This window comes from Netta rufina (genome assembly GCF_964035555.1).
Source record: "Netta rufina genome assembly, chromosome: Z".
NCBI lineage: Eukaryota > Metazoa > Chordata > Aves > Anseriformes > Anatidae > Netta > Netta rufina.
Genome location: NC_140126.1, coordinates 75,463,405 through 75,489,592, shown reverse-complemented (window position 1 = coordinate 75,489,592; position 26,188 = coordinate 75,463,405). Strand labels below are relative to the sequence as shown.

At 34.5% G+C, this 26,188-nt stretch overlaps 1 protein-coding gene across 1 annotated transcript in view; it reads right to left on the bottom strand.

Annotated features, from left to right (window-relative positions):
- Positions 1 to 26,188, bottom strand: part of ADGRV1 (adhesion G protein-coupled receptor V1) — a gene marked incomplete at both ends in the record, with an annotated part of 271,966 nt that overhangs the window by 189,536 nt on the left and 56,242 nt on the right. The window contains 21 exons of the mRNA XM_084304820.1: positions 1,624 to 1,879; positions 4,552 to 4,698; positions 5,673 to 5,877; positions 6,307 to 6,529; positions 6,719 to 6,841; positions 7,482 to 7,734; positions 8,260 to 8,367; positions 8,881 to 9,024; positions 9,109 to 9,275; positions 10,096 to 10,220; positions 11,064 to 11,239; positions 12,817 to 13,079; positions 13,570 to 13,711; positions 14,223 to 14,361; positions 14,847 to 14,925; positions 17,422 to 17,515; positions 18,082 to 18,245; positions 19,828 to 20,007; positions 21,037 to 21,136; positions 21,412 to 21,542; positions 25,453 to 25,662. Coding sequence (XP_084160946.1) covers positions 1,624 to 1,879; positions 4,552 to 4,698; positions 5,673 to 5,877; positions 6,307 to 6,529; positions 6,719 to 6,841; positions 7,482 to 7,734; positions 8,260 to 8,367; positions 8,881 to 9,024; positions 9,109 to 9,275; positions 10,096 to 10,220; positions 11,064 to 11,239; positions 12,817 to 13,079; positions 13,570 to 13,711; positions 14,223 to 14,361; positions 14,847 to 14,925; positions 17,422 to 17,515; positions 18,082 to 18,245; positions 19,828 to 20,007; positions 21,037 to 21,136; positions 21,412 to 21,542; positions 25,453 to 25,662 — 3,429 coding nt within the window. The remainder of the gene's footprint in view (positions 1 to 1,623; positions 1,880 to 4,551; positions 4,699 to 5,672; positions 5,878 to 6,306; positions 6,530 to 6,718; positions 6,842 to 7,481; positions 7,735 to 8,259; positions 8,368 to 8,880; positions 9,025 to 9,108; positions 9,276 to 10,095; positions 10,221 to 11,063; positions 11,240 to 12,816; positions 13,080 to 13,569; positions 13,712 to 14,222; positions 14,362 to 14,846; positions 14,926 to 17,421; positions 17,516 to 18,081; positions 18,246 to 19,827; positions 20,008 to 21,036; positions 21,137 to 21,411; positions 21,543 to 25,452; positions 25,663 to 26,188) is intronic.

Genomic DNA, 26,188 nt, shown 5'->3' with positions numbered 1-26,188 from the left:
CATTGACCCAGGCAAATGAACACATACAAGTGGCATGAGTAAGGACACAGTATGTAAGTTGGGAAAGTATTTTAAGGCAGGATCTAGAGGAATAAGAATATACTAAGTATTTACAGTTTGACATGCTTGCTACACAAACTTTTATTTCAACATTACTATTTATATTCATTTTCCCTTCAGAACTCCCATCTCATTATTTTCTCTGGACTTTACATGCCTAGGATATCACTATTAATTCTAGACAAAAAGAAAAAAAAAAAAAAGCACTGTAGCTAATCATACAGCTAGGTATAAATTTTAGAGACAGCTGTTGTACTTCTTTCTAATGCTGGAATAAAATGAGATGAACTTATATCACTAAGGTTCAGGTCACTTTGGGACCTTTTTACCCTTTAGGAAAGAAGATTTACTTTATTTATTTATTTTTAAATGAACAACCAAACATCACATTTAGATGAAAGTGCTGGGTTTTTGACTGTGAAAATTTTAAGAGATAAAATTACAACAGACTTTGTTCTTCAAGTCAGTTTCATCAAAGTAATCACTTGTATTATTTAGATACTACTTCAGAGTTAGCACCTTTTCTGTATGTAATTAAACCCACTACATTTAAAGATGAGAGAAGACGCTATGCAAAAAATAAAACCTAAGATCATGCCTTAAATCCTAACTTTAAGGATAAATATTTATTGGGGGTGGGGGGACAGGGGTGGATAAACCCAAGGAACCAAGAATATCCCTTCACAATACCTTCAGGTGCAAAAATAAATAAATAAATAAAACATCACTAATTGGCTTTAAAATAGAATTGGCAAGGAGGTTTTAGCTGTCCTTTTATTCTGACTGAAAATGCACTTTCCATAGATTTTATTTTTTTTCTATGTACAGGATATTAAATTGCCAGCACATTTCAATTGGGCTTTTGAAGTATTAATAGCTTATCTTCTCTCTTCTCCCAGCCAGCTGCTGGAAAACCACCAGGCTGGAGGCAATGCCAGAGCAATCAGCTGCCTGCACCCCTGGCTCAGCAGGGGGGGGCAGAAGCTGGAGCACCACTGCAATTCTCCTCCTGGCAAAATGCCTGGCAGAGCCTTTAAAATTTCACTTGGTGCCTGGAAGAAAAGCTGACATCATCCAACCAAATGAGGAGCTGGCAAGCAGAAAAAGTCCAATTCAGTTTTCTTGAAATATAATGCACTCTTGTTATGCTTTCCTTTTTTCCCTGTCCCACAGAACAAAATGTTTCCAATTTTTTATCCAATTCATGAGCAAAGTGTATTTATGCATATTATTTTAAACAGATTATTAAGCTAATCAAATGAGCAAACTTGGCTAAGTGGAAGGATTTTATGAGCTAGTGAAATACAACACAAGATGACAAGATTTTAATAAGTTAGCCCCTACAAAATGGCTAGATAATGTTCATATGGGAATTTGACATAGAAATACATCATGAAATGGCATACTTATGTAGTTTTAAGGTATTTCTACTAAATCTAAAATCTAAATCTAAAACTAAATCTAAATCTGTTTAAGGCAATCGCATAAATCAATGCTATAACTTCAGTGACAGAAACCTTAAAAATCACACATTTTTTCCTTACAATCAAGTAACAGAATTACCTTCTGGCTCTGTGACTTTAACAAAGAGAGACTCTGTATGCCAGCCAATCACTCCATAGGGAAAATCGCTAGGCAAAATGGTAAGCACTGCTCTTGCCCTTTTGGGATCAATGATAGCTCCTTTTGCGGCATCCTGAACACCCACAGTGGTAACGTGAGTGAGGGTGATATCCACGGTCTCTGAAAGCTCTGCAACACTGTCTGCAAGAATTGTCAAGGTGATCGTGGACAGGGCCTGGCCTTCTGAAAATGTAATCTGAGGTTGTAGAGGGAGAAAAAAAAAAAAAAAAAGACAAACTTCTCAGTGCTGTCATACCAATGAGTTTATTCATTTTAACTCTATCAACAAAAAGAAAAACAAAATATGAATAAAGCATGCAAAAAGAAATATGAGATAAGAGACAGGCAATATGAAGAGTCACTTTGAGAAAATGGCTATGTGGTTAAATACTTTGAAACAAAGATCAGAAAGCAAAAAATGAATTCTCATTCAGAATCATAACAATCAAAGAGACCAAGCACCCATCTGAGCATAAGTTTGGTGTAATCAAGCTAACTACAAGTATCATCATTACAAACAGGCATTCAACTCTAGACATCTTTCTTACAGCTGCACTCCAAGTTTAGGAAAAACTGCTCAGTCATTTGAAAATATTTATATATCCTCATTTTTACAGAAACGTAAAATGGTTGAGGTTGGAAAGGACGTCTGGAGATGAACTAGTCCAACCTTCCCTGCTGAGAACAGGTTCATCTAGAGCAGGTTGCTCAGGGCCATGTCCAGACTGTCTTTGAGTATCTCCAACGATGGAGACTTGGAAAGGACTCATGAGGATCATCAAATCCAACTCCTCACACCACAGTTCTTATGTTTAAATGGCATCTCCTGTATCATGCCCATCGCAGGCACAGGACACAACTGAGATGTATCTCTCCATCTTCTGTACTCCCCTCCCAGGTATTTATACACTGTGATAAGATGCTCCCTAGGCCTCTCCCCATATGTCAGATACTTGAATCCCTTAACCACATTGAGGACCATTCCTAGGACTCTCTTCAGTAAGTCCATGTTTTCCTTGTGCTGGAGAACCCAGAGCAGTACACAGCAGTACAGATGTGTCTCACCAGCACTGAACAGAGGGGCAGGATCACCTCCTTTGATCTGCTGGCCATGCTCTGCTCAAAGCAAACCAGTATGCTTTCTTTGCTGCAACCACACATTGCTGGCTCATATTTAACTTGTCTTTCATTATATGCCTTTCAAATTATTCAACAACACTTGTATTCACTGAGGTTTCTTGCATAATTAAATTTAATACTTTCTCAAACATTACAAAAATGGGAAGAAGCATTAAACTGCTTCTTCAATTTAGCATTATTTCTTCTATAACATGCTGGATATGGCTGGGATGGCGTCAGCTTTCCTCACAGCCCATACAAGTGCTGGGCTTTGCGTCTGTGGCCAGGAGAAGTCTGTCTCTCCAGCTAATCACCCCAAATCCCCACAGGCTGGTGGAGGGCAGGAGGTTGGGTGTATTGGGTTTACACGGTAAGGTTTTGGTAGCAGAGGGGCTGGAGGGGTGGCCTCTGTGAGCAGAGCCCAGCAGCTGCCCCATGTCAGAGAGGAGCCAGCTCCAGCTGCTCCAAAAGGGACCCACTGCTGTCCAGAGCTGGGCCATGAGTGACACTACCTGGGCTCTGGGCGAGCAGATTGAAGAAAGGGAAAAAAAAAAAAAAAAAAAAAACCTGCTGTGCTACAGCAGCTGGGAGAAGAAATGTGAGAGGAACTTTACTTATTAAACTACAGTTATCTCAACGCACAAACTTTTCCGTCTTTTTTCTATGTCTGTCCTGCTGAGAAGGGGGGAGTAAGAGAGCAACGGAGTGGAGGTCTGGCAGCCAGCCAAGGTCAAACCACAACATATAATTACATCAAAAGTATGATGAATGCATAATATGTATGAGGAATGTCCATCTTATATTCTTTTTATGTTTCAGTTCAAAGGGCCAGTCACTTGGTTAGGTCTCTCTCAAAAACACTGATGTATTTACAAACACTTATGCTATTCCTATTCTGAGCTTTCAATTGAATGACTGAACTGTACTTTCAGTTCTGTCTCTTCCTACCTGCAAAAGTCTAGAGGAAAATCATGCAGCATCCTCTTTAGATTCAATTTAATCTAGAATGCTCAAGCACTATCTAAATTATTATTATTATTTTGCATTCTTGACTTACCCTGTGTTGATTTTTCTCTAATTATTTTTGCTGTACTTCAGATGCCACAATTCAATATTTCCAGATGCAAAGGTTATTTCTACGATCTTTTAGCCCTCTTCCCACAGCTGTGGCTTGTGCTATTCCTCTGCAACCTCAGGGCTCACAGGGCCTTGTGTCTTTACAGACGGCCACTAGATGGAGTCACTTGACTTAAAGAACGCGGCCACAAGGCGTATCAAGAGTTTAAGCTATTCGAAAACACTGGATTTTAATACGGTTAGAAATCTAAACTGTCTCAGAAATAAGCAAAACTGGGACTTGTGATATTCCCCTAGGTCACTGAAACTCTCGAGTGTATTGTTATCATCAGGAAGAAAAGCAAATAATTCCTTGATTCCCATCTATGCAAATGACTTGACACTGTAGCTGGATCTCACAGCAGGAAGAATGGAAGATAGGAACAGGATACTACAGATACACATGTCTACTGCCCGGACAGAATTGCAGTATCTGGTTATAGAAGAGCAGGAGTGATGCTGTGGTATTATGTGCCAGCCAAAAGTAAGAACTGTCAACATCACGGACAAGGACTGGGAAGCATAAATTAACTGACCAGGACAATCTAATGTGTGCTATCCTTGTTTAGGACCTGCACCTACCATCTGAGGCAATGTAGTCAGTGATCCTCTAGTACAGATTTTATTACATACCATTCCAGAAGCTGGGAATACATCACTCGTGCTCCCATTGGCTATCCACTCTACTGTAACTCTTCCGTATGTTCCTATTAAGCGTTCAATATTTAAAGTGATTAAGCTGTCCTGTTCCATTTCTTCAACTTGCTTAAATAAAGAACTCTGAAAAACATGAAGTAGCAGAACCTTAAGATTATTTTCTTTTAAATAAAAGTTTATTTAGGGATCTTGGTATCCAAAGTAGGCCAGCAGTATCAGGCATCAATGAACTGGTATACTATTAAGTAGCCAAGTACATGTTCATTGATTAAATGAAGATGACCTAATGAGGTACTCAATACTCCCAGGTTTCATGCATGTTAGAATTTAAAATGTCAAGCCTCTTTAACTTAAAGAAAAAAAAAAAAAAAGTACTAATCTATTTTTTGAGTATAGTATTTTAAGTCCAAAATGTATGAAGCAGGCAACAAATAACTGGAACTTCAAAAGAGATGTATATTTACTGCTGTTATTTTTCTGTTATTCATCCATCTCACACTAGCCCAGATGCAAGTTTCATTTCAGTGATGACTCTTCTGTTTTATACCTTCAGTATGCATTTACCATATCACTCTCTGGATGTCTTCTACCGTGTTTGCTGATTTAAGAATTAACCACTCCAGATGCAACCTTCAGTCTGACATTTTTTCAAAATAAATCAGTTTGTTCTGAGAGATTGGCTCACCTCATGACATAAACCAATTAGCATACTTTTTGGAAGGAAAAGTATCTTCTGGTTTGTTTACTGACTTCCCTTGATTAAAAAAACAGTAGCATCTATACCATGCTATAAAATATGACATCTGAAAACTGAATTTTTAGTTTGTTGCCAAACTAAGTCAGCAAACTAATATGTTATTGTAAATATAAGGGGGTTATAAAAATCTCATAATAGGGACAGACTGTGGAACTTATTTTCTATCATTTTGTGGCCTTTATAATCACATAGCAATGCTAAGTAGATACTAAAAAGTTTCTGACACGTTACTAGAAGACTTTAGAAAAACCATCCTATCACATTCTCCATTTTATTGTTTGTTTCCCATTATTCAAAAATTATATGAATATATATGAATGATTTACCTTAGAATTTTTACCTGAGCAAATGCAATGACTCCATATGCATTGTCATTGGAAGGAATAATTATGTTAACAAAACCATGAGCACCGATCTCTGCACCTCCCTTAGGGTTTTTCAGCCACACCGTGAAACGTTCTTCCTCCTCTGGGATAGTATCATCAAGGATATTGACAGCTATCACAAATTCCATGTCCCCAGGCTCAAATATCAATTCACCTGAACTAGCATAAAAACACAAATATCAAATAATTATAAATTTAGGATAGATCTTTAATGATTTTTGAGCATTTTTTCCCGTGCAGTTATTGCTTATTTTATTCAGGCAGTAATTTAGGTTGAAATTTTCTTTACCAAAATAATGATAGATCATAAATTAACTGGAATTAATTATGAAAGCAATTTCATTTGTCCTAAATACAAGATTGTTAAAAATTAAGTCATGACTGCAAGTTCTCTCTTGCCTCATATTTTAAAAATCAATTGTAGGCTGTTCCACTGCAGCTTATCTTAAACTGTGAATAAAATCTCTTTAGCACTAATGAAGTAGGTCACCATGTAGAAGAAACAACAGTCTCCACTATCACAAATGAGTATCACAGTAAACGAAACTCAAGGTGTCTCAGACAAGTTATACAAACAAAAAAACCTACCTTGGTATAAAATCAGACTGGTTGGAAATAGTGGTCAGTTCATAAATCTGTGAGCTGGAGTTGGCAGACAAAGCAATCAAGCTCTTGCTGATGTTCAGAGACCTTGCAGTAACTGAAGTGATATGATCTGCATATGGGCCTTCCAGCATTACAGAGAACTGGTTCGCTTCAGAGTTCCAAGCATACAGCGTTGTTATATCCTTACCAGCTAGGAGGATATGGACTACATGGAGCAAAGAGGCAGAAAATAATTTTTTAGTGATATATTTAAAAGTTACTGTTTTAATGCCAGAAGTGCTCCTTGCAGAACACTGATTAAACTGACTTTTAAGATCTGATAAATACATACAAAAAAAATAAGGACATGCATTATATGCTAGGATTTGAACAAAAATTTTCATTTAAGTCTTACCTAAACCTGAAGGAGGCATGAAGACATGGATATTTCTTACATCATGGACTGGAAGAGACTGGAAGTGTCTAAAAGTTGACTGCCCTGTCTCCCAGACAAAAATTTCAGAAGAATTTCCAGATTCTACCAAGGAACAAAATGACAAAGCTCACATTATTTTGCTGCCTTTTAGTTAAATCACACACTGGTGGCCATTCAAAAGCCAGTGTCTGGCAGCTTTAATTATGAAGTGAAACTGATTGTATTATTTGCCTTATTATTTGGTGCATAACTTTGATGCAAGAACATTAAGACTGACATTAGACAACATCTAATTGCAAAGAAAACCGTGGACTGCAACAAAAACTTTTTAGTAGCCATAGAGAAAAAATGACATCTAAAATATCAAACTTGTAATAAAATACATGTGTACTTTGCTGACTAGTGATCTGTGTGTGGCACAAAGCTCAGAAAAGCTTAGAAAGAGTGTGATAAGCAGGTAGATTAAATAGAGTTATTATTTCCCATTGTTACTAGGAAAGCATTTTGTTTGTTTTGTAAGTATTTGAGAACAAGCACAAGGCTTTTATTTTCTGAGAGAAAAAGTAGAGATTACTTTCATAAAATACTAGGGTTAAATGCTTATTGACTACTGTCCCTCCCCCCCGACCCCCCCAATCAAGTGATTCCAATAGCTTTCTAAACTCCTTTACCACAAAGAGCTTTGCTATCAAACAAGCCATTGTATACTCAGAAAACTCATTCTTTGTTTTCTGCTAAATACCTTTTGCAATAATTACAAAGATATCAGATCCAGAAATCCAGGAGTCCATATGTTTTATTTCCTTTGCTGGTACTTGATGAAGCCTCCTAAACTCATTGTTCAACCACTGATACAAGAGCATGTTTTGGCTGGTATTTGACAAAGAAACTAACAGGTACATAAAGCCTCCTCTAGGAAACAGGGCTATGTCCACAACTCCATTAAGTGGAAGCTGGTGATGCAGCACAAATATGTCTTTATTCCACTGGAAAACCTGTGGAAATACAAAAATCTTTTCTTTATATTTTAATTTCTTTATCTATTAATAATTGGCACCGAGAGAACTGAAACTAAATGACATGTCAAAAAAATGGGAAGATTTATGGTCTTTTTGGATTTGGGAAGATTTATGTACTGAATTCCTGTATTCTTAGGTGGACTGTACTTTAAAGTAGAAGCCCACTGGTAAGTACAGGGTAATTAACCCTACTGCAAGAAGCTGTGCCTGCTCTTCAGAGGAACAGGTTTATGTTCAGAAGCTATTTCTTTGTTTACATGCTACATTTCAAAACTGAAATAACACTAGCAATAAAAACAAACCAGATGTAAATTATACACTCAGGTAGAGAGTATTTGTACATCCAAACAAGTCTGGAATTTTAACTGTTATAAATTTCCAATAGAAACAAAAATAATTTGTCAGAAATACATGCTTATAGATTTACTTCCTTTCATTATCCTTTCAGAACTAAGCAAACTACCCAGATTAAAGCCAGAGAAGACTGAAGAATATTCAAACCTGGATGGAACTGGAACTGTCTGTGTGACTCACAATAATCAAATAGTCTTCTTCCTCCACTGCAAAATGTTTCACATGTCTGGTATCCAGAACAGACAGAGTCTGTATCTATGAGGGAAATATGAGTGTGACTATGTTGATCTACATATGTATATAAACAAATACATTTTATATTACATTGTATATATAGAGACAAAGTACACGTAGAATGTTAAGAATTCCAAAATTATAAAAAAATATACATGAAAAAACTATACATTAAATACTTTTTAAAACTTCAAATATACATATATATAAAAACAGCTGATGTACAGAATTAACATAACTTATCATACATTTTCCAGAAAATGTTCTATGACTTGAGACTTCTATTGCTTGAGAATTTCTTCCCCCACTTCCCAGGCAATTCTCCCTGTACCCTCAAATGCAAATATGTAAAAAATATAAACAATGTAAACAACTATGACAAACTTACATCACTGAAGTCATGTAGTATTTTAGGACACAACTAACTCTTGTCACACAGAGTGCTTTCTTCTAAAACATGGCCAGACTGGAGGACCTCCTTTGGTCCTTGCCAACCCATACAATTTTAAGATTTTAAAATTAAAATAGATTTACCCACAACAATCTGTGTCCAGGCATGAATGCATACACACTGTTGTTAGAAGCTCCCTGCGTGGCTCCTCCATGAGTAACCACAAGGTAGGAAGAGCCTCCGATTTGGAAAGACACACAACTTGTAGGATTCCACATACTGAAATTCTGTGAGAAGAATAAAAAAAAGTAAGATTGTGACTTAAATTCATTATTTAGTAGCATGTCTGGTGTTCAAAAACAAACATTTACCTCAACAGGAACAAATACTCCTTTCCACTGGTAGACAGTAGAAAACAAAGCTGGAGGCATACGCAACAGAACACCGTACAGGATTTCTCCTGAGGTAAAGAAACACCAACCAGATGCTGATTCTTCCACAAAACTTTGCAAGACAGATAGGACACTGATACCACCCCCTGCAATATAGTTAAAATAAATAAATAAATAAATAAATAAATTACTATTATATTACTCTTGAGATCTTTTCCAACTCCATTCCCATTATTTACCTGCCAAAACCAGATCTAGTATCAGAAATGTTGAAGTTGTGTATTTGGTATAAGTGTATATAAATACATAGAAATGTTACAATACTAAGGATATAATGAGAGTTAAACAGTAAATGTATTATTTTTCATTCATTGCAACTGCACGTGGAAGATGCATAGGCAATTTGAGTCTGAGTCTTAATAATTTATCTTGGAATTTAGCTAACAAGAAAATTAGCTAGATAGCAAATTGTAAAAAAAAAAAAAATAAAAAAAAATAAAAAAAGACACAGAAATAAGAAATTACAAAATGTTCATGTTTTGTTCCCTAGTTACAACATGTTCATGTTTTTACTCCAAGACGGTCTCTGAGCACCATCTCATCAGAACTAAACTCCAGGAGCTAAACTCTTGCATGTCACATATCATTTATAATGTGTTAGAAAGATCCTGAATTACAAGTAGTACAGAACAAATATTATTACACACAAACACACACACAAAAATAAATAAATAAAAAGCTAATGACAATAATGTTCATATTGGTCAAACTCTTGCAGAAGTGGCTGGTGATTCTTAAATAGCTAAAGTATTCTATCTACTAAATCTTACATAGGAAAATACTAAATGAATTGTGTCTGAATACTTGAATTTACATTCCCAAGCTACATCTCCTGTATGCTTGGCTACTCTCTTACTATCTCCACTTCTACAAAAGCAGTGAACATTCTCTGTAAGGTGAACGTACTGATGCCAAATGCAGTATCTGATGATGTCTCCCACTCAACACTCACAGACACGTTAAGCCCATTACTCCGTGAAACTTTCAAATAAGCTGTAGTGTTGGCTTCTTCAATTATGATGAAATTTGTCCTAAATTTGAGAATCATAAAAATAAGGAAAAAAAAATATTTTATTGTATATTCATTGCTGTAATAGAAATAAGATTTTTACTATACAATTCCAGATGCAGAATATACAACAGAAATAAAAATAAAATATCAATTATGTGTTTCAGTATCTGATGGACTGGTAGCTATATTAATTAGGGTTTCCTAATGATCCTTGCCACAATCATGCAAAATCATAGGCAATTCAACAAAATCTTTAACCAGACTGAAATTTAGGTATATTAAATTTAAGTAATAAATGTTTAGATAATATTAATGTTAATAATTAAAATAAAATATTAATTATAAATATTAAAGTATTAATAAAATAGCATACATATGCTTTCTATTTAAATATTTTTTTTAATTGATATGGTTTCAGCTGAATGTTTTTTTTAAATGGCACTCCATATGTGTCACTTGCTTCTGAAAAACAGCCTTCAGTGAAAGTATATTTTGTACAGGTTTAAAAATGAAAGTAAATTATAAAACGTATGACTTCCTGGAGACTGATATGAGGTTTGGAGCTTTTAACATGGAATACTATCAGTGGAATATGTAGGCATTAGTGAAGTATTGGTTTATAAAGAAAAATAGTAATATATAAATAAATTGAAATTTTGGATTATGAATAGTCCTTTTTATGCATTTTTCTACTCTTTTGTTTAGCAGTAATAGTATTTCACAATACCTTTCAAAATTACAGATTTACAAATTGAGTTGCTGAATTTCTTTAATGGGTTTCATCAAATACAAAATTGTAGAGAAATGTTATCTCTTTGGAGTATGAGCAACTATCTCCTTTTTACTGATCAGTGTACAGTACCTGTTTCCAACTGTATAGATGCTGAAAAGCCCTAGTGGAGCCTGGTTTTGTAACACTGTAATCATAGTTTGCACTCTCGTGCCTAGTCTGGCTCCTCCAGTTGGATTGAACAGGGTGACAATGAAGTGCTCATCCATTTCTGGTTCTTCATCTAGTACCGCAGAAATATGCAGCGTCTGATAACAAAACAAGCATACAATGTTACAGAGACATGATAACAGATGATGACACAGCTCTATCAGAATGTGCTACCTTTTATTTTTTTTTTTTTATTTCACTCTAAGGCTTTGGATAACATAGCAGGAGAAGAGCAGCGTATGAAGCTGGATAGGACAGAAGTGAGGCAAGCTCAGACTGAGTTCAGACTAAAAGGTCTTCAGGTTCTAAAGCCATCCTTCCAGTGGCCTCTATTGGTGCAACATTAAGACGAGCATATTCACTTTTTTTTGTTGCTGTTGTTCTTTTCTTCCTTTTCTCACCTTATTATCCTGAAGTTTTTGATCCTAATTTCATACTTTCGTTTCCTATTTATTCCATACATTTCTGGTAGTTTATAGTCACAACACAACTATAAGTGTAATCAGTTAAGTTGGTTTTAATTTATTTTAGTTGGCAACTAAGCTATCTTCAGGGAAACAGGGCAATCTCACTACTGGTGCTGTCAAGAAAAGGAAAAGAAAAAAAAAAAAAAAGCAAGAATCACTAGAGATTTGAAATGCTCTTTTCTTTCCATGCTTCTTTCCCCCTCCTACACCACTGTGGACAAAGATCAAGTCTTCTCGAGGCAACTTCAAACTAGCAAAGAGCAATCTAGAGAAAGCTAAGTGCTTCACTTTCATTTGGGGTGCACTGTCATCCTTCACACTACCCAAACAAGCAAAAAATTTCAGAGGTAAGCATAGCATTGCTGTACAGAATAAAAAGTTAATGACGATGCATTTGGAAATAATACAAAATTTACAATGTTTTACATTTCTGTTCATTTCCACAATAAACCATATTTACCAACTATATTAAGAAGGCTCCAACTTCATGTAGATCTGCTGCATTGTGATTCCAAATGCATTTAAAGGCCAGAAATTGAAAACCAGTGTTTCCAAGTTTGTTTGTCTCAGTTTCTATCCTATTGCCTGTAATATGCTAACACTAGCTTCACCAGCTTTACTGGCAAAAATAAATAAATCAAATTGTGATTGAACCTTAGAAGAGTCAGGATTCACAAGCTACTTCATTTTCTAGCTGACATTCTTTTGAGGACAGTATAGAGGCAGTGAGCTTAATACTTAAGTTATTTTCCAATTCTAAGACAGACAACTGTTCTACTTTTTGTATTTGTTGCAGTACATTCCGTTTAGTTCAGACTAACTGAAATGTTAAATTACAGAATGGGGTTTTTACTTTGATCTTAACTATTAGGCTTGTAAATTATCACTTTAATTTAAAGTAAGTTTACATTTCTGCTATATAAAAAGAACTGTTCCAAAGCACACGTGAATGTTATCTACACAGTGCATTGTTTTCAATTTACCTCAACCCTTACAAAGTGAGAAACACCTAAAGATGAGCCCATTTAATTTTCACACACTCACACATCAGATAATAACAGGAAATCAGTCACAGCTCATGACTCAATTCACTTTATGAATGAAAGAAGAAGGAAAAATAAACAAGATAAAGCACAGACATTTCTGAAATCTCCAATATTTCCAAAAAAAAGCCTCCTACACTTCTCTGGTAATAACTAGTATATTACCTTGAACCTGACTCCCTCTTCGAGCACAATATATCCTTGAGAAGGGGTCAAATCCATTGTTGCCTCTGAAGAATTAATCTCACTTACAAGATACTGAACAGTCACAGTGCCAAATATTCCCTGAGGTGGTTCTCTGATAATATTCAATACTGCTACACTTTCCATCAAATGGATAGACGTTTGCTCTCTCAGGAAGAAGTGATCACTGTTATTGAATGACAAAACTCCATGGCCATCATCATTGGCAAGTATAGTAATTGTAGCTTTTGAAAAAGAAATAATGAAAATATTCTTTGGTTAACACAGTAAAATATAAATATACCTATATAGTAACATAACATATACATAACATAAACACAAATACATTCTTCCTTTAGTGTGTATATAATGCTTATGTGTCCATGACATTACCTGAAGAGAATGGGAAGGCATTTCACTTTAACTAGGAAGATTTCTAGACAGGAAGAATATAGCCTCTCCTAGAAAAGGATTAGGAAATCTCTAAAAAGACCTCAGTTCAGTGAGGTAGTACACATTGAAAAACTCATCTTCGTGCTTTTTGATTCATTGCTTTACATATAAACTTTTTAATTGCACAGATTTCACAGGGATGTTTCAGAACCTTCCAAAGGAGTATAAAGATTCACCATAGCAGGGCAATGGTGCTTTCTGAAATATGATTATTCAGAAAAGTAAAATTAAAATGTGTGCCACAGAATTCTAAAGAAATGGAACATTAAAACTAAGTTTTACCTGTTGTGTTCTCCCCTAATTCCAGCCCCAGAGATGGATTTGTTAAAATTAACTGGAACTTCTCATCACCTTCAGGAATCTCATCATCAAAAATCATGACATCAACAGATTTATGCCTTTCTCCATCAGCAAAAAAAAGAGTCTAGCGTTGAAACACATAAAGCACCGAATACTTACATCAGTTAATAGCACACATAAATTTTTGACTATGGTAAACAGAATTCTGTGAAATAGGAAAGAAGGGAAAGCATATGAAGAGCCATATTCTCTGTTCCTTATAAACTGATTGAATCAGAGATATAAAGGTTCAGCACATTACAGAATGAGGACAAGAAAGAATAATTTATTTTGAAAGTCCTGTTGCAAAAATCATCTATGAAAAAGTTTGTATGTCTAATCAAAATTAAATTTGAAATAGATGTTTGAATGTTTACATTTTGCTTTATATTAAAAAAATTAAAAAAAAAAAAAAAAAAAGAAAGAAATAGTAAGAATAAGAATATTTTTATTTCATTCTATTCAGGTTTCCAAAGCAACTGAAACAAATTGAAACATCTAGCATCACTACTTATCATTCGGCAGAATAATCAAAAAGATATTCTTTTATGGAAGCTGAAAGAATAAAAAGTACTAGATTTAGAGTTGCTTCTTACCCTTGAGGTTACATTAAAATCCAAACCCAGTTGGGCCTCCAAATTTTGGGCATAAAAAAATACAGATACATTGCCATATGATCCTCTGTTTCGGTAAGCCATTACTGTCAGATTCCCATGAGATTCACTAACTTCAAATCTAAAATAAAAATAAAAATTCTCAATGTTCACTGATTATGTTCTTTTAAAAAAGATGGTATATTTTTATTACATTTCTACTCTGAATTGTTCCGTACATTATAGTTCTCTAACGCATCCTTTTTACTTTTTTTTTTTTCTTATCTACATGGAATTAAGTAACAGGAGGCTTGTTTTGTTTTGTTTTGTTTGTTTTCTTATATGAATGGTGAGGCTGGAAGAGTTGATGCAGGCTGGGGAGGTTAGGCAAATTGGTAATATAAAAGGACAACAGTGGAAGTAGTAATAAGTAAAAGAATTCTGATTAGATGAAGAGTAAATTTTGTTTTCAGTGTGGGAATCCCACTTTCTAGTTCAGCTGAATTGAATGATTACTTTACCATCTCAAAGACATGGCCTTATTTTTAACAGGAGTTTTACTTTTAGAAAGAAAATGGGCAATACCAGTCACTAATTGGCACAGTGAGTTCTTCAGACGAGACTTACTTGGTACCTTCCCATTCAATTACTCCTCTTACACCATCATTAGCATCAATAACAATTTGAGAAGCTAAACCTTCCACATCTAAAAGGAAAACCAGAAAGACAAAAAATTAAAGAACAATAAAATCAATTATCTTGATTTTCAAGGATCAATTATTCAATCTGTACTAATATTAGAGTTTCTTTCCAAAAAAAAAAAAATATGTGTAGGAGAAAATAGGAGTGGCTAAGATAACTGGAACGAGTCCTTACTACTAGAAGTGCAATAACATGTCTAGAATTAGCACTGTAATATTTAATAATGCATACCAAAAAAAAAAAAAAAAAAGAAAGAAATAGAAAAAGCAAATTTAGAAAGTTAAAGAGCACATAAAACTTTAGGAAATAATAAAGTCTAGATTTGCAATGGAATCTTAATTTGTCTTCACTATAAGTGTTTATTATGATGACATTCAACATTTTGCAGACTGTGCCATTCTGAGTATGAGAAAGACAATAAGGAAGAATAATAAATGATTCAGTAGTTCGTCTTCTTTTTGTGCTTCAGTGCCTCATCATACATCCTAATGGCACACCTCAGATTCCACTACAAATATACAATTATTAATTTATTTGTGGGGTGTTCACAAATATATTTTTTTTTACAGTAAAGTACTGTAATGTACACTACATATATACTACTGTAATATACAGTACTTTACTGCTTTACGGTATATACACTATATAGTATATACTGTAATATACAGTACTTTGCATACTTTACTGCTCCATAAAGACATACAGATATTTACAATTAGCCTGAAATAGTAATTGAATACACTGCAGTGTGAAAAACTCCAAATAATAGGTTAATGTCAGAAAAGTCCACTAACTTCAGAGACCAGAACTTTACAGTCAAAACTTAATACTTCTCAGAAAATAGGTTGTTGTTTTTCAGACAACAGCACCACACAACTACCTTAACTTACTTCAGTTTACTTTTTATAAACTTCAGCTTCCTTTCTAAAACCAAATTGACTTCACTGAGTCTGCCATAAGTACATTATATTTAGATCCACATACATTTTTCCATCAATTCAGATAAAACTGAACAAAAGTAGAAGATTATTACCATGAATCTAAGCCTGTCACTATGAGGTAGAGATGAAAATGAGCAATAGCTCTACACAGACAACAGAAATGTTACTGAGGTTTACGAATCCTGAGGGAGTTCTGGTAATTACAGACATTTTTGCTTCACTCCTTATCCGCATTTTCCCATGTCACTTTGAAGTCAGATCTGTTCACCCAGGATCTCTAAGAGTTTGCTCTCAAGAGCAGAATGGACAAAATAGCAAAACTATCTTTATGCTGTTTGAGTGAAACCTCAATCAGAAACACAGGTCACTTAAGCTTGGCATGTTCACTTGTTCATCACAGACAGCAGGCTTACTTAACATAGGGCATACAGATGGCCATGACAGCAGCACTGCATGCAATAAAAGCCAGATGTGTAGAACTGACTACATGCCTGAAACACATGCAGAATACACATCTCTTCTGATATTAGACCCCTCATTAGAACTCATTCAAGTATCTTGGATAGGGTATTGGATTGCTAGAAATCTTGAAGGAAGGCGTGGCCCTGACTAGGACCTACATTTTCAACCATAACAAATAAAAACACACCAATGCAGAAAACAAGATTAAAAAACTGGCTGATAACAGAATTCACTGTGACATGTTATGTGAACACATTTTTGCCTTATGACTTAAAACTATTATTTTCTCATTGTAAGTAAAGCTGACCCAATGCAGTATCACATCAGTGTTAAATGGTCATGGTTCAAGGAGACAGCCAAAGAGAAAGTGAGATTATACAACACAGTTTAGTTTGGATGAATCCTTCATTCTTACATGCTACTCCTTTCATATTTTAGACTCAACTATTCACAAATCGGCAGTGAGTCTTGCAAGTTACCTTTCAATCTGTAACGAATTAACTCAGTCACTTCTATAAGCATGCAAAGAAAAGGGAAAAGAGTCAAAGAAGATGTATGAAATTATATACCTAATCTTTAGTACCACAGGATAATCCAACAGTTCTTAAAGCCAAGGACTACTATTCTACTGAAGCAAAATGAGAAGCAGACTAAGCAAATAATAAAGATCATTGCAAGAGTAGGAAAACCATAAAATATGTTTCCTAAAAGTGATAAAAGAATAAAAACAGACTTTTAAACGAGTGAGCAGAGTAGCCACACAAAGGGTTTTTGACTTTTTTTTTTTTCCGTTTTGCAGTTTGTAAATGAAAATCAGATGAAAAAATCACCAATAAACTTTTCAAATAATTGTGCTTTCCAACTGATAATTACTAACTCCTCTATGAAAATTAGTTTGTAATTTTCCCAGAGTTTAAAAAGCAAGAGATTAAGTATAAATATAAATCTATTTCATATTCTATGATATTTCTTCTAAATAACCATGCGTCATCCCAGCATAGTTGGTAAGTAAGAGGAATAATGATAATCTCCCAAGGCAATATAATCTAAACCATTAAAAAGAAAAAGTAAAAATAATTTGGTATAAGATGTTTTACCAAGCTTAGGTGGGGATGATGTTGAATGGTTCATGATGAGTTCCACTGAAGTTAAATTAACCAAGAAGAATTCTTGCACCTCTGGTATATCATCCTGCAAAACACAAATGCAATACATCCTCTTCTCATTTTCCTTTAAGAAACTTCCACAAAAGTCAACAAAAAGGAACACACAACAAGTCTCTAATATTACTGTGACACTGGAATTCATTTTTTTGTTTTCCTGAAATAATTTTATTGGGTCTGAAACTGATTATCATGAAAGAATTATGAAGTAAGACATTATATATCATGAAAAAGATCCTGTGGCGATGATAAACTATCCTTGCAAATAAATTACTGACCAATTTTAAAGGCATGTATCTCCAACTACGAAAAAGTACGAGCCTGTAGCCAGCCATGAAGCACACTGTTCTAGGTACTACTAGATAGTTAGTAAAGTTTTAATGAGACAACTTTATTACCTTTAGACAAGAGGTAGAGATGTTTTCTGTGACTATTTGATCCCTTGTGATTTTAATATTAAGATTGAAACCATCTTTCTAAATGATAATGAAATATAATACATGGCTTCAAATAATGGCTGCAAGCTTTAGTTTCCAAAATATTCCCCTTTGAAATCATACAGAAAAGTACAGAATTAAAAGGTTTAGAGGTTACCTCTAGAATAGTAATATTTATGGCAACTGATGTTTCTCCTTCTTCTAAAATCAGTGAGCCAGAAGCAGGTACATAATCAGCTCCTGGTTCAGCCATGGTCTCTTCTGTCTGATTACTTACAGTGAGCAATCCTGTAGCTGTGGCATACGTAACATTGATAGTACCTGTTTAATTTGTGAGGAAGAAAAAAAAAAAAAAAACAAAGCACATTTGTTTTTCAGTTCTTATATAATGTTCACTGGAATAGATAAAGACAAGAGATCAAATCCTCATCCACAAAATGAAGAGACTAACTGCAAAACAGAAGGATTAAAAGACTAATCCAAAGTATATTGGCGCTGGTGTACCTTTGTTACCGTTATCAATGTGCCTTCAATTTGACCTTTACTGACTTGTCTGTCTGCACAAGACTCAAAAATCATTGGGTCCAAATGTATCCAGAAATTTGAAGTTCTGTGGACCATAAATACAAAATTGCTGAAAGACTAGCTGGGACATCTCGTGTATCATTAATATGAGTTTTTGCAACAAGGGCACTTTTTGGGAATGACTGATATCTAAGAAAGGCTCTAATGACAGTGCTAGGAAACACAGATTAATAAATCTAGATGCTTTTCTGGGCAGATTGACAAACTTCAACAGAGATTAAAATTAGGGGACACACAGATAAATATTACCAAGTTATACATTATAGTTTTGAGAATAAAACCACCTCTCAGTAATCTCGTAGGGTAAGTCAAGTGGCAAACATAATGAGTGTGATCCTGAAATAAAGTGACAGATGAAATTAAAAGCTGCTCTGTATGAAATAAAATGTAAGGGATAAAAGAGTCCTAATTAATAAATAAATAATGACGCTTATTTGAATTCAGTAAGAGGTCTTGCACTTACTATGAACAGTTACCTTAAAGCATTAGTTTACTGACGACTAAACTAGAGTATGAATTGGTATTAAAAAGTAAATGGAAAAATAGTGTCATTAAAATAAAATGCCTCTGTAACTCTCTGGTGTCTCCAGATCTTGAAAAGCATTGTAAATGTTACTTCATTTCAAAACAAGTATGGCAAAAGAAACAGACAAATTATCACCGAGGTCTAAATATGGTCCAAAAAGGCAAATAGGAAATTATTATACATGTTTTCTCACAATGTAAGTTGATATTTTCGGGCAACAAACACAAGTGTTTTTTGTTTTTCTTTTTCTTTTTCTTTTTTTTTTTTTTCCCACAAAGCACACTATTGCATTATAGAATTGAATACTATATAGTTTAAAGGATGTTAATGGATAAAGTGATTCAAAGCGGAATCAGAAATTGTCAGCGGAGACAGATAAATTGAATTCAGTGGTCTGGACACAACTTTTTCCGTATGACATTCCTAAGGTGCTGACTTCCGGAAATTCAAAGAAAAAATATGTGGGATGTATGTACATGTCACTTTTCTCATGTTTTCTATTTCTTCTGAAGAGACTTATGCTTTGAGACAGACTCATTAGACAAAAATATGGTAACTTTAATAGCCACCCGATTATGTTACAGCTTTCAGATCCCTTGCTGTATTAATGAGGATTTTATAAGTAATAAGTTTATAAGTTTACAAGTCTGCAGAAAGAAGCTTAGAATTTCTGAAAAAAATACCAACTGTAATCAAGATTTTTCCAAACTTTCTGGCCTCATTATCATGGCTTTTATTTGCTTAATAATAATCAAAACAAAACTTCTGTTCTCTTGGTGTTGTTATACAGACCTAGAGATCCAAATTCTCTGTTAATAAAAAGCTGAATCGTTTTGTTTTCCTCTGGTATTAAAACCACCCTGGATGTAGAAGCAAAATTCAAGATTCCATGTGGTTCATCACTAGCTTCTACTGTTAGAACAGCTTCATATCCTTGACTATCCAAAACAGCAGCACCTGTAGAAGAAACTCCTGCAAGAGAATCAGTAGACTGCAGTGAATGAAGTGTTATGCAAGTAATATTTTTGTCTTATATTATTGTTAATATAACATTTAAATGATGGTCAGTAGCCATGCAAATACCATGAAACCAAAGCTCACTGAAGTATGTGGATGGTGTGGGACCTACACATCTTTGTATACTTACATTCTATAACAAATAGAAACAGAAATTTTATGCATACCAAGTACAAAGTCACAAAAATGTATTAAAAAATAAGAAAACTTAACAAGCCAGTGCCAAATATCAACTTCCCCAAATACCCTATATTTTAAAAGGAAATAAAACATTTTCCCAGGAAGTACCTCCAAAGGCTTAAAACTATATTCCACTTCACAATCATTACATCAATAAACTGATCTGTTTTCCAACTGTTGCTTTTATGAATAATTTTGCTTATCCTGTTGGGTCACAGTGACTCTCAGAAGTTGATAAGGCACCTCACAGCAACACAATACATGTCAAGTTAGTTTGGTGTTTGAACATTAATTTCAGTTTGAGAAAAGGTATTTCAGAACAGATGCAGTTTAAGGCTTCTTTTCTCACTATAATTTTAATGGCAAGAATAAAATATTCTGATGACCTTGAATTCAGGAACAGATAAGTAAGTCTGCAGCTTGACAAGATCGTTTTAAAAGATAAAAATATCTGCGTGTTTCACGGCAACTCTATCCATGACATATTAGTAAACTCAAGTGTGCATTCATGTTAAGGGAAGAAACAACCACTGAATTAAATAGGCAGAATTAAGTCAGGATTAAAAACCTGTATTTAAAAAATATGTATTAAAAATGTATTTTAAAAAGTGTATTTGTGGAGACACTCTGGGGTTTATATATACGTACATAAGGACCAAGTCTATTTCAATAAAATGTTAATGAACTTTGCATAGCAGCTGCAGTTTGCTCAGTCTTATACCTCCAAAATGAATTAAGAAAATTAAAAATATTGTATTATTAAATGGTATTTTTAAGATGTAGATGGCTATAGTTCTGCATTACCTTCTGTTTTTATGTTGTATAGGATGACTTGGTATTCTTCTTTTTCTTCAGGAATATGGTCATCCAGCAGATCGACATATAATGTTGTATTCAACATCCCCTATTGGTTTTAAGGGTAAATTGATTAGCCTTTATTTTATAAAACACAAGTATATAATTACAATAATATTAAGTAATAATTACAAGTATTTTGAATAATTTCTTTATGAAAAGTATCAAGAACTGCAATCTCCCTCCAGTTTGTAAGTCCAAAAGTAAGTGAGAAATTAAATAAACAAATCAAGAAACAAAGACTGTTAAAAAAGCACACTTTTTCTCAGATCAGCTCCAATCACAGTGTTTTCCAGTAGCCAACATCACTGTTCATGGACTTACCTCAGGAAAAAAAAGTATTCCAGAATAGTTTGCAAAATTTTGTTTTACATTATGCCCTACTATCTTCCACTCAACAGTAACATTTCCCAGTCCTGGAGGAGTTCTTATGACGTGGAATTGTAGTTGTTCTCCTAGGAATAAAGGACAAGTTGCAATGTTTCAAGGTCTCTTTTTCTACATGTTAGTTATAAAAATGAGAAGTCAAAAACATGCATCACACAGTTAAAGTATTTTTTCTGAAAGATATTGATATTTTTAATTGTTAATTTGAATTTCACAGTAGTTATATATCACAAAAGAAAATCCTAAACTTAAACTCTTCAAGTTTTTTTCCATTTTTAGTTCACACTTGGAAAGAACTATGAACATATCATAGAATCATAGAATCATAGAATATCCTGAGTTGGAAGGGACCATTAAGGATCATCAAGTCCAACTCTTGACACCGCACAGGTCTACCCAAAAGTTCAGACCATGTGACTGAGTGCACAGTCCAATCTCTTCTTAAATTCAGACAGGCTCGGTGCAGTGACCACTTCCCTGGGGAGCCTGTTCCAGTGTGCAACCACCCTCTCTGTGAAGAACCCCCTCCTGATGTCAAGCCTAAATTTCCCCTGCCTCAGCTTAACCCTGTTCCTGCGGGTCCTGTCACTGGTGTTAATGGAGAAAAGGTCTCCTGCCTCTCGACACCCCCTTACGAGGAAGTTGTAGACTGTGATGAGGTCTCCCCTCAGCCTCCTCTTCTCCAGGCTGAACAGGCCCAGCCGTTCTTTGGCTGAGGGAACTTGGTATAAATGAATAACTTAGAAAGGGAATGCTCATGAATACATGTGCAAACATTAGAGCAATATGAGTCTGTAAACTGCACAAAACAGTAACTGCTGTATATACCAACAGTAATAATAGTTTTCTACAAAAGTTCCCTGCAAAGAATACACATTATTTGAACATTTGCACTGTCTTGTGACTTTATTCAGTGCATGCAGAAAAAAATGCTTATAATTATCTGTAAGTTCCATTTATGTGAGTTTGAACTTACAAATAAGGTCACTGTTACAAAACAAAACATTCAGAAAATGTTAATAATTTCTTATAATCTCAGAGGTAATCAGTGTTGCTGGACAACGTGCATATAAAGGAAGCAAATGTTATGGTATTTTGCACATTTATAACATTTAACCCCAGAGGCACTTTAATTAAAAAGAGCAGACCTCTTAGTGGGCTTTGTAAAATGTAGAAAATAGTTTTATATTCACAACTTATTGTAAAATTTCCATTATATATTTTAAACGTGGAAATGTGAAATTAGCAAGTTATATTAACATGGAATGGATAGTAGGCAATATTTTTCAAAACATTCACAATAGAGGACAGATGCTTATTTATAATATGTATGTATATGGAATTCATATTTCACAAGCATTTTTCAGGTCCACAGAATTTAAGTTTGACAGCACATTTTGTACTGCATAGGCTTTCAGAGACATGAAACATGTAGAAATCTACAATTCTGAGATGTGTAAAAACATGAGACTTCTTTTGTTTGTTGAAGAATTTACAATACATAAGATAATGTTATAATATTATACTGCCCAACTAGTCTCTTTGATTATGCAATTCAGAGAGCAGCAAGTTAGGATGCTATCTTGCTATTCTACTCTATTACCTTACAGAATTGTACAGCGTTGTACAACTAAAACTGGCAAGAAAAATCTGAAAATTTTATAGTTACATTTCTTTTTTTTGTAAGGAAGAGTCAGAGATATGCATGTATATTGGCTACCAATGAAAGAGAAAAGAATTATTAACTTCAAGAGCCCTTAATATACTTAAATAAAATTTAATATTTTAGAGAAGTAATACAAAAACTGTATACACCCATTTTCAAATACATAAATGATAAATATTCAGCCTCAACATTTCCAACTTCAGGTAAGTCTCAGAGATGTACTGATGTCGACAGCTTTGGCTTAAGTTGGTCCATGTTGCTTCTAAGAAAATTAAGGAATTCAAAATTTATTGATATCACAAGGATTCCACTTCTACAGTCAGATATCTGGATGGTAGACTCCCAGTTTACAGGTTCTTCTGAGGCTAAATTTAACTAATTTAACTGAGGCTAAGTTTAACACTGCACTGCAATCCACTATATTCTATTTGAGAATTTTGCATATCCATTACAAAGAAATAAAGATTTAACAGAAAGGTGGTTTCAATGGTTTAATACCATTGGGAAAACACACACACACATGCACACACACACAAATAAGACAAAGCTTATTTCAATATATAAGTTACAATGAATTTTCATTGAAGACTGGGAAAAAATGCTGTAAGATATAGAAAGCTGTTCCACTATAATCCAAACACTGAGAAGAAACTTGAAGTCATTACTACAGATTCCAAGTAGTTATTTACTGACCCACATTTCCTGTCAGCTTTACCAAGATTTTTTATTGTATTTCTATAGGTATTTCTATACACAATAAATGCTAATATGAACACTAATTGATTTCTGAAGATTGAAAGTGTTATTAGGCTAAATTCAATATTTGTTTTAATACTTAATCCTTATCCATACTTTTATATTTCTACATTGTGACTTCATAAGTGATGTATCTCTTACATAGAGAAACAGAGGTGGGTATTTAGCACTGTGAAGACAGAAGCATCAACCACTTCCTCATTACTTTAAGCTACTGCAGTGCATTTTCTTGTAATACAGTTACACGACTGTTGCAGACCCCTGTCCAATAAAAAATACTACACTTATCCTCAATAAGGTAAAAAATAACATGCACATTGTGAAAACACAATTTATTCACCTAACAGAAAATTTTTAGTAACACAGTAACTGTTAATAATATTTGGATTTATGTCTGGTAAATTCTGCATTGAAATGAAAAAAAAATATTTTGACAAAAAAACTAAAATAATCCAAATGCCTTAGCTCTTTTGCTCTTTCTCTGTTTCTCTCTTTCTCTCTTTCTCTCTTTTTTAATCAAAGACACCTATTTTTTTTTTCTTGCTGGAAGGCAATGAACTATTTCTTTTCACAACCTGCAAAAATTTAATATAATAATAACTATATATACTAATAGAACTATAGCCAAGTACTTGAGTTTCAAGCAGCCAGCATTTGGTAGCATGCTATGAATAACATTGAAGCAGTTGAAAGTATTCAGGGTCACCATAACCTTTGGGACTGCGACAGTTTGTATTAATTCCTTGTGCTCATTAACAGCTCTTCTTAGATAATCATACCACAGCTGGCTTGGCACAGAATTAACACAAACCATACCTAGATAAGAAACAAAAGGTTATGATGCCCTTTCACGTATTCCATCAGAGGCCATCTAAAGCAATCACCACCAGTACTATTATCATCCTCTGCGACACTGCATCAGACTGTAGATGAAACATGCAACATATTCTTTAAAACAATAACGCAAATGTTTGTTCCATACCAAATTATTATTGTATGATCGAGGGATGGGAAGAGGCTGAGAGAAATGGGACTGCTCAGCCTGGAGAAGGGGAGGCTCAGGGGGATCTCAGCAGTGTCCATAAACACCTGAAGGGAAGGTGGAAGAGGACAGAGCTAGGCTCGTGTCAGTGGTGCCCAGGGACAGGACAAGAGGCAGTGGGCACAAACTGGAGCACAAGAGGTTCCCTCCGAATATTAGGCAGCACTTCTGTGCTGTGTGGGAGCACTGGCACAGGTTGCCCGGAGAGGCTGTGGGGTCTCCCTCCTTGGAGATACTCAAAAGCCTGGACATGGTCCCAAGCAACCTGCTTTAGGTAGCCCTGCTTGAGGGGAAAAGGACTGGATGACCTCCAGAGGTGCCTTCCACCCTTAACCATTCTGCGATTCTATGAATGCTTGCAACAGTTCAAAGTACATGTGAAGTATGTGGATATTCTCTGCTTGCTGGTGTTCTCTGAAGAGTGAAACACCATAATTGGGAGTCATTATCAACAGAAAGCACAAAGATAAAAACTGACATTAAAATTTGAGTGTGGTCAACACAAGGAACACACCTTCACGACCAATAACAGATCTTGAGGCTGTATGGAAGCTTATAATTCCTGCCACATTGTCACTGGCCAGAATAATCACTGTGACAGTGTCAAAACTGGGCAAAATTCGACTCCCTCCTTCAGTATGGACCAGGCTGATTTCAATACTTTCATCATCCTCTGGCTCTGGATCATCTATAATGGGCAGCGTGACTATCTTCTTTGTTTCACCTGCAAGGAGAAGAATGTATACAATGTGTGTCCACTTGGAAACCACCTTGTAAAAAGACTTAATCATCTCGTTTTGAAAATAATTAATTACAAAAACAAAACAAAACAAAAACAACAACAAAAAAAAAAAAAAAAAACAAAAAAAAAAAACATTAAAGTTGTATGAAACAAACTTAGATCTTTCTGTAAGTCTGTGAACATCATTATCAAATTTTATTTAATTACTATTGATCAGTCACATTAAGCCAATAAAAAAATCACATCATTAAATATACTATGTAGAAATTAATTATATAGGGATTATTTCTGAATGCCTAGAATTCTTTATTTTCATTACAAATTCTATGACTTTAAAATTTAACTTAGAAAGGGGGAATATCATTCTTGAAAAAAAAAAAATCACCAGGTGCTAAACTCTCTGATGAACCATATACACATGGGTGTACACTCAATATGAGTACATTTACTGAGCCAGGGAATGCATTGGAATGGGCTGACATTTTGTTAGTTCCTTGCCTTTGGGACT